Below are 17186 nucleotides of genomic sequence, written 5' to 3' on the forward strand. Positions count from 1 at the left end.
CACCTTCACCAGCCAACAAAGAATTATCTTGCTGGTGCTCAGTCCCACAACATTGTCTAATTTGTTTTGAAATTAAAACTTAAGTATCATTGAGCAGAAGCAAAAGACACAGTTTTGGGTCTGAGTCTGTCCAAATCAGCTATCTAACATGACCCCATGAAATGTTCTCATGTGAAAAATGGAGATAATTATTTTGGGGGGACTATATGAAGCTCAGAATGGATCATGCATATGATGTGCAGCAGGTGTATAAATCCTGGTATATAAATCAGGATGCTTTACAATAAAACCAAACGCAGTGTGGAATGCACAGAATTTATTAAGAAATAGAGGTACAACTTCCCCTAACCAGGAAGCCAACTCAGAGTGACTGTGGAAGAAGAAAGCAGGATTACAGGAACCAGGAGCGCATGGGAAATGAAAACAGGACTGAGAAGATTTTCAGCAGTTGCAGAAAACCTATGTAACAGTTACAAGAATTCCTTTTTCTAAGTTACTCAGAGGATGAAGACCTGGACTACGGAGTCAAAGCAGAGACCACAGCTCCATATCGAGGATGCAAGAAGCTGACACATGTTCCATACACACGGGAGGAAGAGGATTGGGGACGTCCTCTGCTCTCCATCCAGCTGATTCAGAGGCTGTATCAGGCACACGAGTCACAGAAATTTAGGTACCGCATGCTGGTTGTCAGCCAAGTTGAGGAAGTGAATTTTTTTCCAAAATGGCAAGTCAGTTAAGAGGTGTTGTGTGAAGATGGTGGTTCTTTGGTGAGGTGATCAGCAGCAGGAAGGCTGGCAGCAGCTGGACACACAGCAAGGGCAGCAGCAGCAGCTGGGTCGGCAGCAGGTGGTTTTACAGCAGGTGGTCTGACAGCAGGTTGGGCGGCAGCAAGGCTGGCAGCAGCTGGACACACAACAGGGGCGGCAGCAAGGCTGGCAGCAGCTGGACACACAGCATGGGCGGCAGCAAGGCTGGCAGCAGCTGGATCCACAGCATGGGCGGCAGCAAGGCTGGCAGCAGCAGGATCCGCCACAGCTGGACCCACAGCAGCTGGGCTGGCAGCAGGGAGTGCTACAGCAGCAAGGCTGGCAGCAGCTGGACACACAACAGGGGCGGCAGCATGGCTGGCAGCAGCTGGACACACAACAGGGGCGGCAGCAAGGCTGGCAGCAGCAGGACCCACAGCTGGACCCACAGCAGGTGGGCCTGCAGCAGCTGGGCTGGCAGCAAGGGGAGCAGCACATGGTGTCAGGTATGGAGGGTGGGTTCCTGTTCAGAGGTGAGTTTCTCAGATGCTGAGGGCTCCCCTTCTATCCTGTGGCTTTTATACGCTCTCCCACCCAATTTGGACCAATGAGCAGAACTTTCCTTGTTGTTGTTCATATTGTTTTCCACAGTCAATGGGGAATTGTAAAAAAGGAAGTTATTTTCTACATGTTTTAATGAGTAGCAGATAAGTGTTTAATATGTTTCTTAATTGAGAATTACGGAAACTTTTTCAGATAAAAGGATGTTAGCATCGTTCCTGCTTTGTTCATAATCTAGTCATAAGATACAGTTCCTGATCATCTCATTAGGTTCAATACACCTTCCCTCCTCAGGTATTTTTAAATTGAATTTATTGGGATGATATTGATTTGCAACACCATACAGGTTTGAAGTGTACAGGGCAACAAAACATCATCTGCACATTGCCTCGTGCACCCTCCGCCCCAAACAGTCTGTTCCGGTCTCCATTTTCCCTCCCTCTGCCCACCTCCACCTATCCCCACCCCCCTTCCCCTCTGGCTATCACCGCACTGTTGTCTGTGTCTATGTGTTATGTATATGTTTTTTGACTAATCCCTTCACCTTCTTCCATCCAGCACCCCCTCCTCTCTGACAGATACAAGACTGTTCCATGAATTAATGCAGCGGTTCTCAACCTGTGGGTCGTGACCCCTTTGGCGGTCGAACGACCCTTTCACAGGGGTCGCCTAAGACCATCCTGCATATCAGATATTTACATGATGATTCATAACAGCAGCAACATTACAGTTATGAAGTAGCAACGAAAATAATTTTATGGTTGGGTCACAACATGAGGAACTGTATTTAAAGGGCCAGAAGGTTGAGAACCACTGCATTAATGCCTCTGTTTCTGTTCTGTTCATTGTTTCTTCAGCTGACTTTGGGACTTATTTCTGGGGTGATGGGCACGATGCTGACATGTTTACAGTGACAAACTGAATCCATGCCCAAGTCCAACTCTGTGTCAGGGAGAAAAAAAGTTCTCCTTTACCCTTCTAGGTTCTGCTTGCTGGTCTAAGAGTTAAATGGACAAAATCTGATTAACAGGAAGAAAACAAACAACCATTTAAGAACATGTATAGCTCCTGTATACATGGGAGAGAATCGGGAACTAAGTCACTCCCCTGAGATGGCATCTGCCTTCATCTTAACGCCATCTTCAATAAAGACAAAAGCAGACCTGGGGAGTGGGGCGTTAGTTATGAGAGGTTGCCAGGAGAAGCACAGCAAACAAGGGTAAAGTTGTTCAGAGTGAAGTCCCTGCCTTCTCCATTGGTAGGAGTTTCTAGAGAATGTCATCCCCACCTCCTGGTATAGCGTAAAGGGGAAAAAACATAATTTTCCCCTGTACATTCACCCCCTTTTTAACCAAAAGTAATTATAGTAAATCTAATTTGTTTTCATAACAAGTCGAGTCTTACGAAATTTGGCCTGTTTATTTACCTAAGAGCGGCAAGAGTGGTGATGGGTCATATAGGCTCGAATATTTATGTTTACAGTTTATTAAAATTTTCAGGGTGATTTTGGTTAATAAAATTATATAGGTTTCAAGTGTATGATTCTATAATACATGGTCTGTATATTGCATTGTGTGTTCACTAACCAAAGTCAAGTCTCTTTCCGTCATCATATATCTGACCCCCTTTACCCTTTTTACCTCCCCCACCCACTCTGGTAACCACAACACTGTTGTCTGTGTCTATGAGTTTTTGTCTTATATGTTCAGTTTTATATCCCACATGAGTAAAATTATATGGTTCCTGACTTTTTTTTTATCTGACTTATTTTGCTTAGTATTATATCCTCAAGATCCACCCATATTGTTGCAAATGGCAGTATGTAATCTTTTCTTATGGCTGAGTAGTATTCCATTGTATATATGTATCGTATCTTCTTTATCCAATCATCAATGAAGGACACTTAGGTTGTTTCCAAGTCTTGACCACCTTGAATCATGTTGCAATTAAATAGGCATACATACATCTTTACAAACAAATGTTTTCAAATCTCGGGGTAGATACCCAGAAGATGGATTGTTGGGTCAAATGGTAACTCCATCCTTAGTTTTTTTTTGAGAAAGCTCCATATTGTTATCCTAGTGGCTGTACCAGTTTAGATTCCCACTAGCTGTGCCTGAGGGTTCCTTTTTCTTTACATCCTCTCAACACTTGCTATTACTTCTCTTGTTGATAATAGCCATTTTAACAGGTGTGAGGTGGTACCTCACTGTGGTTGTGATTACATTCTTTTAAATCTGTTTTGCTGGTACTTTTCACGTGGAATCTTCAGACTGAACTTTTAACAGCCTCTCGAGGCTAAGAAGCCAAGCCAGAAGATGCTTGCAATCAGCTTTGCCTGCAATACCTATAGATTTAGGTCAATTTCTCTCTTCTTGAGCTCCCCCAAATATCCTGAGGTTCTTCCCACAGAAAATTCGCACTGATTTCTTTTCCCTTCTTCACCCTTCCATGAATAGAAGATCTAATTTACTGTAGATCTTAGCAACCTCAGCCTATGTTTGTTTGTTTCTTTTTTTATTAGGTTAAGAACTTTCACTTTTTCGCTTAAAGGAAGCACTTTACAGTTTCTCTTTAGCATATCTGAGCTGCCAGCATCACTCTCTTACACTTGGGGCCATTATTAAGCGAACACGAGTTACTTGAACACAAGCACTGCAGTAGCAAGGCAGCTGACCAAATAACTGAGACAGCTAGTAAGTGACTTACGGCTGAGCAGGGCATATAGTATGGATTTACTTGACAAAGGGAGGATTCACTACCCAGCTGGGATGGAGCAGGACAGTGCAAGACTTCACCATGCTACTCAGAATGGCGTGCGACTTAAAACCTATGAACTGTTTATTTCTTGAATTTTCCATTTACTGTTTTCAGACCATGGGTGACTGTGGGGTAACTAAAACTACAGAAAGCAAAACCTCAGATTCAAGGGGGAACTGCTGTATACTGAAAAGTGTATAAAACATTCACGTATAATATAATAATTATGAAGCAAGCATCTATCTATGCCAAAACCCAAGTCAAACAAAAGAGCATTGCTGTCACCAAGAGGGCCCTGGATGTGTCTTCTCTTGACCACATCGCTCTCCTTCCCCCCTACATATAATCACTGCCCCGATTCTTAATCTTTTCACGGGTGTGCTTTACAGTTTTACCACCTAGGTATGCATCCTAACCATGATAGTTCAGTTTTAGTTGTTTTTGAATTTTATAGAAGTGGGATCTTCATATATGTATGGTGTGTTTTTATTCTCTCACTCAATTAAGAGTGTGGTAGGCAGCCCCTTAGGTGGCCCAGTGATTTCTACCTCTTGGTGTTCATGGTCTTAACATAATTCCCTCCCTGTGAGTAACATGCTTCTAACCAACCACCTCTGGCAACATCAAGTGATTAAGTTATATGAGATGGTGACTTTCATCTTGCTAGCCGACTTTCTCTCGCCCTCAGAGCTTTGAGGAAGTGAGCGGCCCTGTGGGGGAGAAGTATGTGGCAAGTCACTGAGGACAGTCTCCATTCGACAACCAGCAGGGAACTGAGGCTCTCACTCCAATGGCCCTCGAGGACTGGAATCCTGTCAACAACTACATCTGTGAACTTGGAAGTGGATTCTTCTCCAGCTAAGACTTGAGATGAGATGCCAGTGCCAGCTAACACCCTGATTGCAGCCTTATGAATCATTAAGGAATAGAGAGCCCAGCTGAGCTTTACTTGGGATTCCTGATGCACGAAAACTATGAGACAGTAAATGAGTCTCATTTTAAGCTGCTAAAATTTGAGGTAATATTAGCTAACAATAGATCATTTGTACAGATTTATCTAGTACCACACAACACAGAGATGAGGATGAAGGGATCAAAGGGTGCAGAGAAGTTAACAGGCTAGAATAGCTCTAGCCACAAGGCCAGGAAACCCAACCAGCTGAATAAGCTCCCTAGGAGGACTCAGGGGGTGCCCTGTGTACTAAGGTAAGAAGGAATGAACAGGTAGAGAGATCTATTCTCTAAGGTTGGAGCTCGTGGTAGGGAATATTGTCACAGAACTGAGTTCCCAAGGAGCAATGAGAATGAGAATGTCCTTGAAGTAGCAGAGGCCAGCTGGCAGCATTTAATGGTCAGAGTAATGTGGGTATAAATATGTGATGGGCAGCAAGCACATTTGGGATGACAACTGGGGGTGAAGTGCTGTGGGACCCACAGGCTGAGGTTAGTGATCCCAATGGGAAATTATGACCCCTCACCCAGTTTCCAGGCTGAGCCAGTTCTCAGATCTACAACCCACTGACTCATTGAAAGTAAGGCCAGTCCTCCAAGACCAAGGACCACAGCAAGTGTATATAGCATTGATCACTCTAGTCCAGCCGTGGGCAAACTACGGCCCGCGGGCCGGATGCGGCCCATTTGAAATGAATAAAACTAAAAAAAAAAAAAAAAGACAGTACACTTTTATGTAATGATGCTTACTTTGAATTTATATTAGTTCACACAAACACTCCATCCATGCTTTTGTTCCAGCCCTCCGGTCCAGTTTAAGAACCCATTGTGGCCCTCGAGTCAAAAAGTTTGCCCACCCCTGCTCTAGTCCTTTCCCAAAGGAATCCACAGCCATTTCCTCAGGGGACACTGGAATACCCCTATTGGACGTTGTTGGTTACTGTATCTAAGTTGACACTGACAGTTGACAACCATTCATAATATATGTTTAAAATGTGTTAAAGGACACAAGTAATTACATTTGGAATACTGGCGTCTCAGATTGGGTGCCCTCAGGAACAGACTCCCAAACAGGGGTTTGAGATGTAGTAGTTTATTTGGGAGATCATCCTAAAAGGCACTGCAGGGAACCTGGGAAGTGATCTGGGGAAGGGACGGAGGCCAGTGTAGGGTGATGGAATGAGCAGCTTACTCCTGTGGGCAGCTGGGCGTCACTCCACCAAGGACCTCTAAAGAGTGGTACTCCTTGCCCCCACCTGAGAGGAAAGAACTAGAGTATGTACCCACTGCACCCATCACTGGCCGAACATTGATTCTACACACTTGGACCCCCGGCCTGCCTTGAGCTGGCTCCTTCATCCGGAGAAAGACCACAGGCCGACAGATCAAAGTGTTTGCTGTAAGAAACCACCTTCCTACATTAAAACAAGAATGCTGAGGGCATAGAGGGGGCGCATCCTGAAATCACCTGCTGTCCTCTGCTCTCTGCAGAGAGAACAACAGAACAACAGAACAACTGGCAAGTCAAGAGGAAAAATGATCAGACACGATACTCTTGTATTTGTATGCCTGGGAAATTCAGATTTATTTAAGATTTAGGGACATCTCCATTTGAAAAAAGATGGCCGGGAAGAAATATATCAATAGGGATGACATGTTGGTTGAAAGATTTCAGAGAAAATTCAAACTTTGTGTTCATCTGGGAGACAGGTAGTAGCATGCTCTTGGGGGGTGGGGGGGACAATATATATTAGGAGGCCAAAATCAGTTTAAGAATCAGTTGGAACTAAGTTTTGACAATTGGCCTCTCATGACTCAGTTCAGTTAAACTACATCAAGAAGATTGGCTGATGAAAACCAGTGGGCACAGTTCAGGGAAGTCAGCAGACTGGGCGGCAGCAGGTGGTCTGGCAGCAGGTGGGACGGCAGCAGGTGGTCTTGCAACAGAGGGTCGGGCAGCAGCTAGGGCGGCAGCAGCTCGACATACAGCAGCTGGGGCGGCAGCAACTGGACACACAGCAGCTGGGGCGGCAGCAACTGGAGCCACAGCAGGAGCCACAGCAGCTGGGGCGGCAGCAGCTCGACACACAGCAGCTGGGGCGGCAGCAGCTGGAGCCACAGCAGGAGCCACAGCAGGAGGGGCGGCGGCAGCTGGACACACAGCAGCTGGGGCGGCAGCAGGTGGTCTGGCAGCAGGTGGGGCGGCAACAGCTAGAGATGCAGCAGGTTGGCCTGCAGCAGCTGGAGCCACAGCTGGAGCCACAGCAGGTAGGCCTGCAGCAGCTGGAGCCACAGCTGGAGCCACAGCAGGTAGGCCTGCAGCAGCTGGAGCCACAGCAGGGGCGGCAGCAGCTGGAGCCACAGCAGGAGGGGCGGCAGCAGCTGGACACACAGCAGCTGGGGCGGCAGCAGGTGGTCTGGCAGCAGCCTTGGCCACAGCCCTGGTCAGAGCACACGGATCCACAGCAGGAGTTGACCATGGTGTCAGAGGGTGGAGGTTCGGAGTGAGTTTTCAGGAAGGTGGGTTGGAAGGTTTGGAAGTCTGCTCGCCCCAGGTCCCCTTTTATACCCTGCTAAGGGCTGCTGTCATCAGAAGCTGTGCTCTTTCCTTGTCCTGTTTGTCCTAATTAACAGGTGATTAGGAAATTAGCCAGGTTTGTTTTCCTGGCTACCCTTTCAAGATGGATGGAAACATTGTTTCCTTTTCCTGATGGGTTAGGATTCCTCACTTCAGCTCTTCCTGGATCTTCTCTTATGTGTCTTTCTTGCTTCATCTTCCTTAAAGAAAGCTGTCATGTGATTTATGCATTTAGATCATGTATGTGTGTCTCATGTTGCACAGCCCAACATGTCTCCCTTTGGGTCATAATAAGCCACATTCCTTTTGGTGACTTAGGGGGATACAGCTGCATTTTAGTTTGATGTCTCATTCATTGTGGGCCAGGTGGGCAGAGAAGTGTTGAATGTGAATCAGGGCATCGCTGGCATAAGAATAGACTCTTAGGATATTTCCTCTCCCCACTGCTAATCAGGGACCATTTTCCAGACTTTCAGATGGGAAATAAGTAACTGGTGTACGAGGAAAAACCAAGTCATGAAATTTTGATGTTTCTTCTTTTCCCTCAGCTCTACTGAGGAATATGTAATATGCAAAATATTACACTTCTAATGTATACATTCTGATGAGTTTGGACATATGCATGTACCATAATACCATTTCCATAATTAAGGTAATAAATATATCCATCACCTCAAAAATATTTCTTTCCATCCCCTTCATTTTTTGTGTGTGTGGTAAGAACATTAACCTAAGATTTACCTTCTTAACAAGATTTTAAGTGTACCATACTATATTGTCAACTATAGCCATAACGTTGTACAGCAGACCTGTAGATGTTATTTGCCTTGTATCACTGTAATTCTATACCCATTGAACAACAGCTCGCCATTTCCTACTACGCCAGCCTCTGCAAACCAAAATTTTATTCTATGCTCCTTTTGTGTATTTAATATTTCAAATGAGTGATTCATGCAATATTGGTCCTTCTGTGACTGATTTATTTCACTTAGCATAATATCTTCCAGGCCCATCCATGTTATCATAACTGGCAGGGTTTCCTTTCTTTTTTTTAAAACCATTTCCTTTCTGAATAATATTCATGTTCGTTAATGTATCAGAGTTGGCATGCATTGTGCAGTTCAGGGTGTCATGGCAGAAAGTGGTTGGCAATGAGTGTGAACTTATACCGAGGTTACTATCGCGGGGGAAAACCTTTGCCTTTTTCATTCTGAACTGCTTTAGTCTCTGCTGAGAGATGTGTAGGGGTTATTTAATCTTTTTTTTTTTTTTTACCTGATACAAGCAGTAACATTTTCTATGCGGTTATACCTGAGATAGAGGTGCTGAGGGTGAATACAACATTAGGGAGTATGGCTAGTTAATATAAATACTCCCACGAAGTTTAGGTATACTTACTGCTCCCCAAATCAGGTGCCATATATTGGATTAGTAACGACTCTTTCAGATCTAAGACAGGCTGTGACTTTCATCTTAGATTTAGTCTCCTATGCAAGGATGTCTAAAGCTCTTTGAACCTGAAACTGTTGAGGGGCCCTTCATGGGTGAATGATGGAACACATAAACTGTGATACACCACGGAACAAGCTATTGATACAAAGAACAACATGCATGATCTCAAGGGAAGGATGCTGAGTGTGAAAAACCAATCACAGAGGTTACACACTGTAAGATTCCATTTGTAGAACATGCTGGAAATAAAATTATAGAGATGGAGAACAGAGTAGTGGTAGGCAGGGGTGTCGGATGATGAGTGGGAGGGAGTGGGTGTGGCTACAAAGATAGAGCCTTATGGAGAAGGGCAGTTCTGTATCTTAATTGTGATGGTGATTACACAAATCCATACAGCACATATGATAATCTGCATAGAACCCCCCCCCACACACACACACACACACACACTCATGAGTGCATGTAATACAGGTAAAATCTGAACCAGTTCTGGGGATTGTACTGTGTCAGTTTTAGAGTTTTGAGATTTCTATAATTACTTAAGATGTGACCATTTGTTTTGTTTTTTGCTATTGACTTATATAAGTTCTCTATATATTTTGGAAGTTAGCCCAGCATCAACTATACAATTTGCACATATTTGCTCCCATTCAGTAGGTTGCCTTTTTATTTTGTTGATTCTTTCCTTCCTTTGCTACATAGAAGTTTTTTAGTTTGCTGCAGTTTCATTTTTTTAGTTTTTTTGCCATTGTGTTGGTGTCAACTCCAAAAAATTATTGCCAAGATCTATGAGAATGAGCTTACTGCCTATGTTTTCTTCTAGGAATTTTATAGTTTCAGAGCTTACATTCAAGTATTTAACTCATTTTGAGTTAATTTTTGCATATGGTGTAAGATAGTGGCCCAACTTTATTCTTCTGGATGTGACTTCACTGTTTTCCCAATACCATTTAGTGAAAAAACTGACCTTTCCCCACAGTGTATTCTTGGCTTCTTTGTCATAAATTAATTGACCATATATATTTGGGTTTAATTCTGGGCTCTCTGTTCTGTTCCATTGATCTATGTGTCTGTTTTTATACCGAATGCCATACTGTTTTGATTACTATAGCTTTGTAAAATAGTTCGAAATCAGAGAGCATGGTGCCTCCAGGTTTGCTCTTCTTTCTCAAGATGGCTTTGGATATACTGGATCTCTTGTCATTCCATATAAATTTTAGGATGTTTTTTTCTATTTCTGACATGAAAAATTTCATGGGGATTGCACAGAATCTATAGGTTGCTTTCAGTAGTATGCTGATATTGTGACTACTTCCTTTTATCTATAAAAGTTTCAATGAGTTGTTCTCAATTAAGGAACACATTAAACACCAATTTTCTAAATATTCATATCACTTAGGGAACAACTTCCTCCTTGACAATTTCCCTGTGATTACCAAAACAACATAAACAAAAACAAGGAAAGTCTTACTGATTGGCCCCAACATTGGGGGCCCAGTGTATAAAAACCCCAGAACAGAAGAAGTCCCCAGAATCTGAAAAACTCACCTCTGAACAGAAACTCACCTTCTCCTCCTGATACCATGTGCTGCTCCCCTTGCTGCCAGCCCACCTGCTGTGGGTCCAGCTGCTGCCAGCCTTGCTGCCGTCCATGCTGTGTGTCCAGCTGCTGCCAGCCATGCTGCCGCCCATGCTGTGTGTCCAGCTGCTGCCAGCCTTGCTGCCGCCCATGCTGTGTGTCTAGCTGCTGCCAGCCTTGCTGCCGCCCATGCTGTGGATCCAGCTGCTGCAGTCCATGCTGTGGGTCTAGCTGCTGCCAGCCTTGCTGTCGCCCATGCTGTGGATCCAGCTGCTGCAGTCCATGCTGTGGGTCTAGCTGCTGCCAGCCTTGCTGCCGCCCATGCTGTGTGTCCAGCTGCTGCCAGCCTTGCTGCCGCCCATGCTGTGGATCCAGCTGCTGCAATCCATGCTGTGGGTCTAGCTGCTGCCAGCCTTGCTGCAGCCCATGCTGTGGATCCAGCTGCTGCCGCCCATGCTGTGTGTCCAGCTGCTGCCAGCCTTGCTGCCGCCCATGCTGTGTGTCCAGCTGCTGCCAGCCTTGCTGCCGCCCAACCTGCTGTCAGACCACCTGCTGTAGGACTACCTGCTGCAGACCCAGCTGCTGCTGCCGCCCATGCTGTGTGTCCAGCTGCTGCCAGCCTTCCTGCTGCTGATCATCTTGTCAGAAAACCAAAATGTGAGCATAACATCTTCGGCTAACTGACTTGCCATTTTGGAGACTTGTTCACTTCCTAGACTTAGCAACCAGCATGCTTGACCATAATTTTCTGGGACTCATTTGCCTGATACAAGCTTCTGAATCAGCCTGATGGGGTGCACAGGACGTCCCTGATCCTCTCCCTCCCGGGTTGGTGGATCATGTGCCAGCTTCCTGCATCCTCGATATGGAGCTATGGTCTCTGCTTTGAGTCTGTAGTCAAGGTCTTCACCCACTCCCTCTGTGTAACTTAGAAAAACAAATTCTTATAATTTTTAAAAGGTTTTACAACTGATAAATAATCCTCATAATCGTATGTTCCTTATCAATGTAGTCATGCTTCTTGTAACATGCTTTGTTTTTTTAGGATCACTTTGAACTGTATTCCTAACTGCAGGAGTCTTACCCTTTGTTTCTTAATAAATTCTATAGCATAAAATTCATCCATATTGTGCTTTATTTATTGCGCCGAATTCTTGACACAGGGATTTAAATACATACTGCATACTATATGTATTAGTAGGGACTGAGCATCGTAACAGCCCCACAAAGAGTTATCTCTGTTTGTAGGGGGGAACCCCCATTAATTGATTAAGGTCACGTAGCTAAGACTGGACTGACTCAGATCCAGGAAAGTCTTCTGTTTCTGCCCAAAGGCACGCACATTTACATCCCAAAGAAGCCTCGGGTGAATGTTGTCATGGGGCATGCACCACTCAGTAAATCCCCACATTCCCGATGCACTTCTCCCTGCTCTCTACCTTTCCTGACAAGTGTCCCTCACCAAATAGGAACTGCATCCTCTGCCTGCTATTCTATTCCTATGACATTCCAAACTGACCAGATGATTGTTCTGACTTAGATGATGTCCCTGACAAAAATGTGCTCTCACAGGAGTAGAACCTTCAGTCCAGGAGGGTCTGCAGCCGTGATGGGACGGGAAGCACAGATTCCCAAGTGTGTCACTAGTGGTTAACGTGAGGAGATTCACTCTGATGTCTGCCCAACCCATGTGTACTCCCATTCAAGGATATCTGCGGTCCTACGTTAATGATATAGTAACGGCCATTGGGTTAAGGTACAGTCCACATCCAGAAGACAATATATCAATCCTGTATGTTGTCACCTCTATGGTGGTGTCGTTGCTGCACATCTAAGAGACCAGTCCAATTTTTTACCAGGCCAGAAATTTCTGTCATGTAATGCACGGTAGGACAAGTAGATCCATGGTTACGTGCCTATTGTTGACCTTGTTCATCATAGAGTGGGTCCCTTGGCCCAAAGTGATGCTATTCAGGGTCCTATGACAATACTGTAAGCTGGTGGATAGCACTGCAGACAGGGAAGACAATTCTTTTTGCCAAACGTGCAATCAAGGTAAGGAAGGACTGCCTTTTTCAGAAGTGATCCGAGTGGAACACTTGGGTCCACTTGGGGTGGTTAGTCTTCATAAATGATGCTATGGATACCAACTCACCTCTTGTCCCGACTTATGACGACAGCACATCCAGCGGAGGCAACTGTGGGGAGAGGGAACCTGTGCTGTGGGTCCACACCTGCCTCAATCCCTGCCACCATGGCTACTTGGTTCATGCCCCTGTGCAAGTACCGGTGCACCTGAGGGCCTGGACAATGTGAGTTATACCAACTTGTACTTGTCCAGAGCTTCCTCAGTGGTGGATGCTCTCTGGGGAGCACTGATGTGGCACACAAAGAGGAAGCACCATCTTCTGACACACCATCTCCATGGACACGATTCTTCTCCAAATGCCTTTATCTTCCAATCATGCTTCTTCCAGGGATAAGATAACTCAATCAGGCCTTTCACCATTTGCAAGTAGCCAATAAACATCATTTTCTGAAGCCATCGACCACCTCCCATACAAAATTACACACACACACACAATCATTGTACTCATCACAGTTCTTTTCATTGGGAATATATCCTCTTTCCACTGCCTTTGCAGACCAAAAGTTTTTCATCTGTTGCAGTAAAAATTCTCCATCTGGCATAAAAGCTGCCATTGGGGCCATCAATCACTGAAGTTTAGGTAGTCCGTGTTCATATATTATAACCAAGTAGGGTTTGAAGGAGTCAGATGGAATTGTGCTGAAAATTACCACTCATGTATTTTTTTAGTCATTGAGATGAGCACTAAACTCTCCATGGATGTGCCATGATTTCTCATTAATACCTTTGTTTTAATGTTTATAATTTGTAAACTGAGGTTAGTTTGCATTAACTCAGGGATTCAAAGATTATCAAAATAGACACTATCTTAGATTATTGAGGAAGAGAAGAAAAACTATTCTCTATAAATAATAAGGGTGATGAATATATTTTTTTCTGGAACATCCCTTGAAAATATAAGAATTGGGGTCTCTTATAAAGGTATCTGACTACAGACAGACTGAACCAGTAATATAGGGGGGGGGGAAGAGAAAGAAAACACTTCTAGATTAATCCATCGGCAGACCTATATGTAAGATGGTAGCTGAAAAATGAAGATATATTTGTAAGAGATCACACAGTATATTGAGAAACCATTCATGAGTTGGTTTAAGTGTATTCTATCTTTACCCCCAAAACATATGGCTAGTGAGTGCCAGAATAGGAATTGGGGACTCTTCCATATGAGTTTAATTCCCTTAACCAAACTATGTTGCATTCTACTTTCACCATAGAAAACTTACGGCCGAGGATAAAACAAGAGGTAAATAGATGCACAATCTTGGTGGCAATTTAGTATAGAAAATGGATAAGGCAAACTAGAAGCACCTTACAAAACAGCATAGGCACAAGTAATAAGAATGATAAGATATGGCCGTATACTGTACAGGATAAGGAGATCTCATTCCACTAAACCAGAACCCGATAACACCTAGAATATTTTGAGAAACAACTCTGAACTTCATCTTACAAATCAAGATCCGTTTTCAAGGTTAGTGACAAGGGCCTTGGGGGAAAAATGCACATCATAAAATTCATGCAGGCAACAGGGAAATGCTGTCCTTTGTCAGGAAGCATCGCATGAGGCGGGGAAACACATGTCAGAGATCAGAGTGAAGGGAATGCGATGCTGCAGCAGGCCTCTCAGGGGACAAGGTGACTAATGAGAGGAGGAGCTGCTCTGCAATGCCACCTGACTGTCTGATCAAAGGGACCCCGATGAGCAAAAGATGCAGGAGGCCCAGGAGGGTGGACGCTCAGATAAGGAAGCTGAGTCTCGCAATCATCATATGAAGAGAAAGTAGCCAATTCTACATTATTTCATTCATATAAAGTTTAAGAGCAGCCTAAACTCATGACCTTTGGGGATGAGTGAGCGCTAAAATTTGAAAGGGGATGAGGGTGAGATTCTCTCTCTCAACCAGGGTGACATGGATGTTCACTTTGAGATCTTTTATCAAGTTGAAAATTAATAACAATTTACTAAGTTGGAAATTATATATTTGAGCACTTTTTAAGATGAATGTTAAGCCATAAAAACTTTTGAACATGTTCATACTCAATGATACTTCAGGTATCATCTTTCCTGATCTAATTATTACATTAATGACAAAAAGAAAGACAGTGTGCAGTCAGTGACCTAAGTGACTCTGGAATAAACAGACTGGGCATCAAGTCACCAACCACTGGACCTGCCCAGGCAGCAGGCACTCTATGGGTCAGAGGACCCACCCGATTATGAAGCAGGAACATGCTGATAATGTGACCATTTCTTATTTATCTATAGAAAGGTTCCTATGAGTTATTCTCAATTAAAAAAATAGATTAAGAACTTATTTTGAAGAGATTAATTACATTTAGGGAACAACTTCCTCTTCAAAATTTTCCAAGTGACAACATTAAATATGTAAACAAGAACAAGGAAAACCCGGGCCATTCGTGCCAACATTTTGGGCCGCAGGTATAAAAGCTCCAGAAAAGGAGTCATCAGAATCCGAAAAACTCACCTCTGAACAGGAACCCACCCTCCACACCTGACACCATGTGCTGCTCCCCTTGCTGCCAGCCCAGCTGCTGCCGCCGCCCTTGCTGTGTGTCCAGCTGCTGCCAGCCTTCATGTTGATGAGTCTTCCCTCAAGAACCACCAACTGGAAATAACACCATCTGTGAACTGATTTGCCATGTGGACAATTTCACTTCCTAGACTTCGAAGACAGCCAGCATACCACCACCACCATTCCTGTCATGCACCAGCCGGCTCAGAGGCTTGAGATGCAGTGTAGAGGCCTTCACTCGGTTCTCTCTCCCCCATGCTATGGATCACTAGTCAGCTTCCTGCACCCTCGATATGGAGTCATGTTCTTGCTTTGACTCTTAAGTCAGGATCTCTTGCTCCTTTTAAGTAACTCATCTTCATAATTTTTAATAGGTTTCTGCAATTGATCAATATCTTCATAATCATATATGCATAGTTTTTATCCTATTTCTTCTTTTCACAATCACTTTGTAACCTCTCCCTGGATGCAGGAAACCTTACACATTCCTTAATAAAATCAGTACCTTTTAAATCCCATACTGTGTTTTCTTTTACTGTACAGTATTCCTGACATAGGAAGTCATATACCTATTGCACACCATGTGCAGCATCCAACTAGAGCTGCAGAATGGACCTCCATGAATTATTACCCAGTTTTAGATGAGAAAACTTCATTGTGTGATGCCATGTAATAACGGACAGACTGAGATCCAGGATGGGGTCTTCTGTTCCTGCTCAAGGGCACCAACGCTCACAGGTCAATACAAGCGGCAATGATACTGAGTGCTGAGGTCTAGCAAGAGTGCAATTAATTTTCTACCTCAACAGTGGCAGGAATAATCCCTCATGTGTATAGATGGTGTTGTTTACAACATTCCTCCCGTGTCAGGTCCCGGCAGCGACATGCTCGGGCAGCAGGGACCGCATCTGCAGCTCTCATGAGTGCAGGGAGCCTTTCCTGTCTCAGGCGCTGTCCAGTCACTCATGCAATCCCTCTGGCCACTCTCACCACTTTATTTAATATATTACGGAAAGTCCTAGCCAGAGTAATTAGTAAAAATAGGTTTTTTTAAACAAAGGCATCCAAATTGGGCATGAGGAAGTAAAACTGACACTATTTGCAGTTGAAGTAATATTACATATATTTTTTAAAACCTAAAGATGACTCAGAAAACTTTTAGAACTAATCAATAAATTCAGGAAAGTTACAGGTTACAAACCAATAAATATATATATAATGTTGCATTTTTATATACTAGCAATGAATTATCAGAAAGAGGAATTAAGATAATTTCATTTCTATTTGCATAAAAATGAATAAAATAACTAGGAATAAATATACCAAGAATGTGAAAGACCTTTACCCTGAAAAGTAAAGATATATATGAAAGAAACTGAAGACCACACAATCAAAAATATATTGTATGGTCGTGGATTGGAAGAATTAATATTGTTAAGTATCCAAACTAAAAACAATATTCAGATCCAGTACTATCCCTATTAAAATCCTAATGGCATTTTCCACAGAAGTAAAAAAATATTAAAATGTATATGGAACCCCAAATATCTCTGACTAGCCAAAGCAGTCCTGAGAAACAAGAACAAAGCTGGAGGTATCTTGCTCCCTGATTTCAAACGATATTACAAACCTATAGTAATCAAAACAGTATGGTACTAGCATAAAAACAGACACATATCAATGGAAAAGAATACAGAACCTAGAAATAAACACCCATATAATGGTCAATATATTTATGACAAAGGAGCCAAGAATACAAAATGGGAAAGGGACAGTCTTTTCAAAAATGGTGTTGAAATAAAACTGGGCACTCACATTGCAAAAGAATGTTACTGAATCACTATCTTACAGTATAGCATACACAAAAATTAAC

At 43.5% G+C, this 17186-nt stretch overlaps 2 protein-coding genes across 4 annotated transcripts; one reads left to right on the forward strand and one right to left on the reverse strand.

Annotated features, from left to right (window-relative positions):
- Nucleotides 1–779: 779 nt before the first annotated feature.
- On the reverse strand, nucleotides 780–8185 carry LOC118672305 (keratin-associated protein 4-6-like). 3 transcript variants are annotated; one of them, XM_036341911.1, is made up of 3 exons: nucleotides 6911–8185; nucleotides 1036–1223; nucleotides 780–933 (listed from the first exon to the last, which is right to left on the reverse strand). In XM_036341911.1, exons 1-3 carry the CDS (start codon nucleotides 7499–7501, stop codon nucleotides 780–782), a joined length of 933 nt encoding a protein of 310 aa, XP_036197804.1. In that variant the 5' UTR covers nucleotides 7502–8185. The 3 variants fall into 3 exon arrangements, with proteins under 3 accessions (XP_036197804.1, XP_036197806.1, XP_036197805.1); XM_036341913.1 differs by lacking the exons at nucleotides 780–933; nucleotides 1036–1223 and having other exon boundaries at nucleotides 6599–7221; nucleotides 7348–8185; XM_036341912.1 differs by lacking the exons at nucleotides 780–933; nucleotides 1036–1223 and having other exon boundaries at nucleotides 6599–7253; nucleotides 7338–8185.
- Nucleotides 8186–10634: 2449 nt separating this feature from the next.
- Nucleotides 10635–11264, forward strand: LOC118671386 (keratin-associated protein 9-1). The gene is made up of 2 exons (XM_036339522.1): nucleotides 10635–10787; nucleotides 10872–11264. Exons 1-2 carry the CDS (start codon nucleotides 10635–10637, stop codon nucleotides 11262–11264), a joined length of 546 nt encoding a protein of 181 aa, XP_036195415.1.
- The last annotated feature ends 5922 nt before the right edge of the window (nucleotides 11265–17186 follow it).

Source organism: Myotis myotis, unplaced genomic scaffold (assembly GCF_014108235.1).
Source record: "Myotis myotis isolate mMyoMyo1 unplaced genomic scaffold, mMyoMyo1.p scaffold_m19_p_17, whole genome shotgun sequence".
NCBI lineage: Eukaryota > Metazoa > Chordata > Mammalia > Chiroptera > Vespertilionidae > Myotis > Myotis myotis.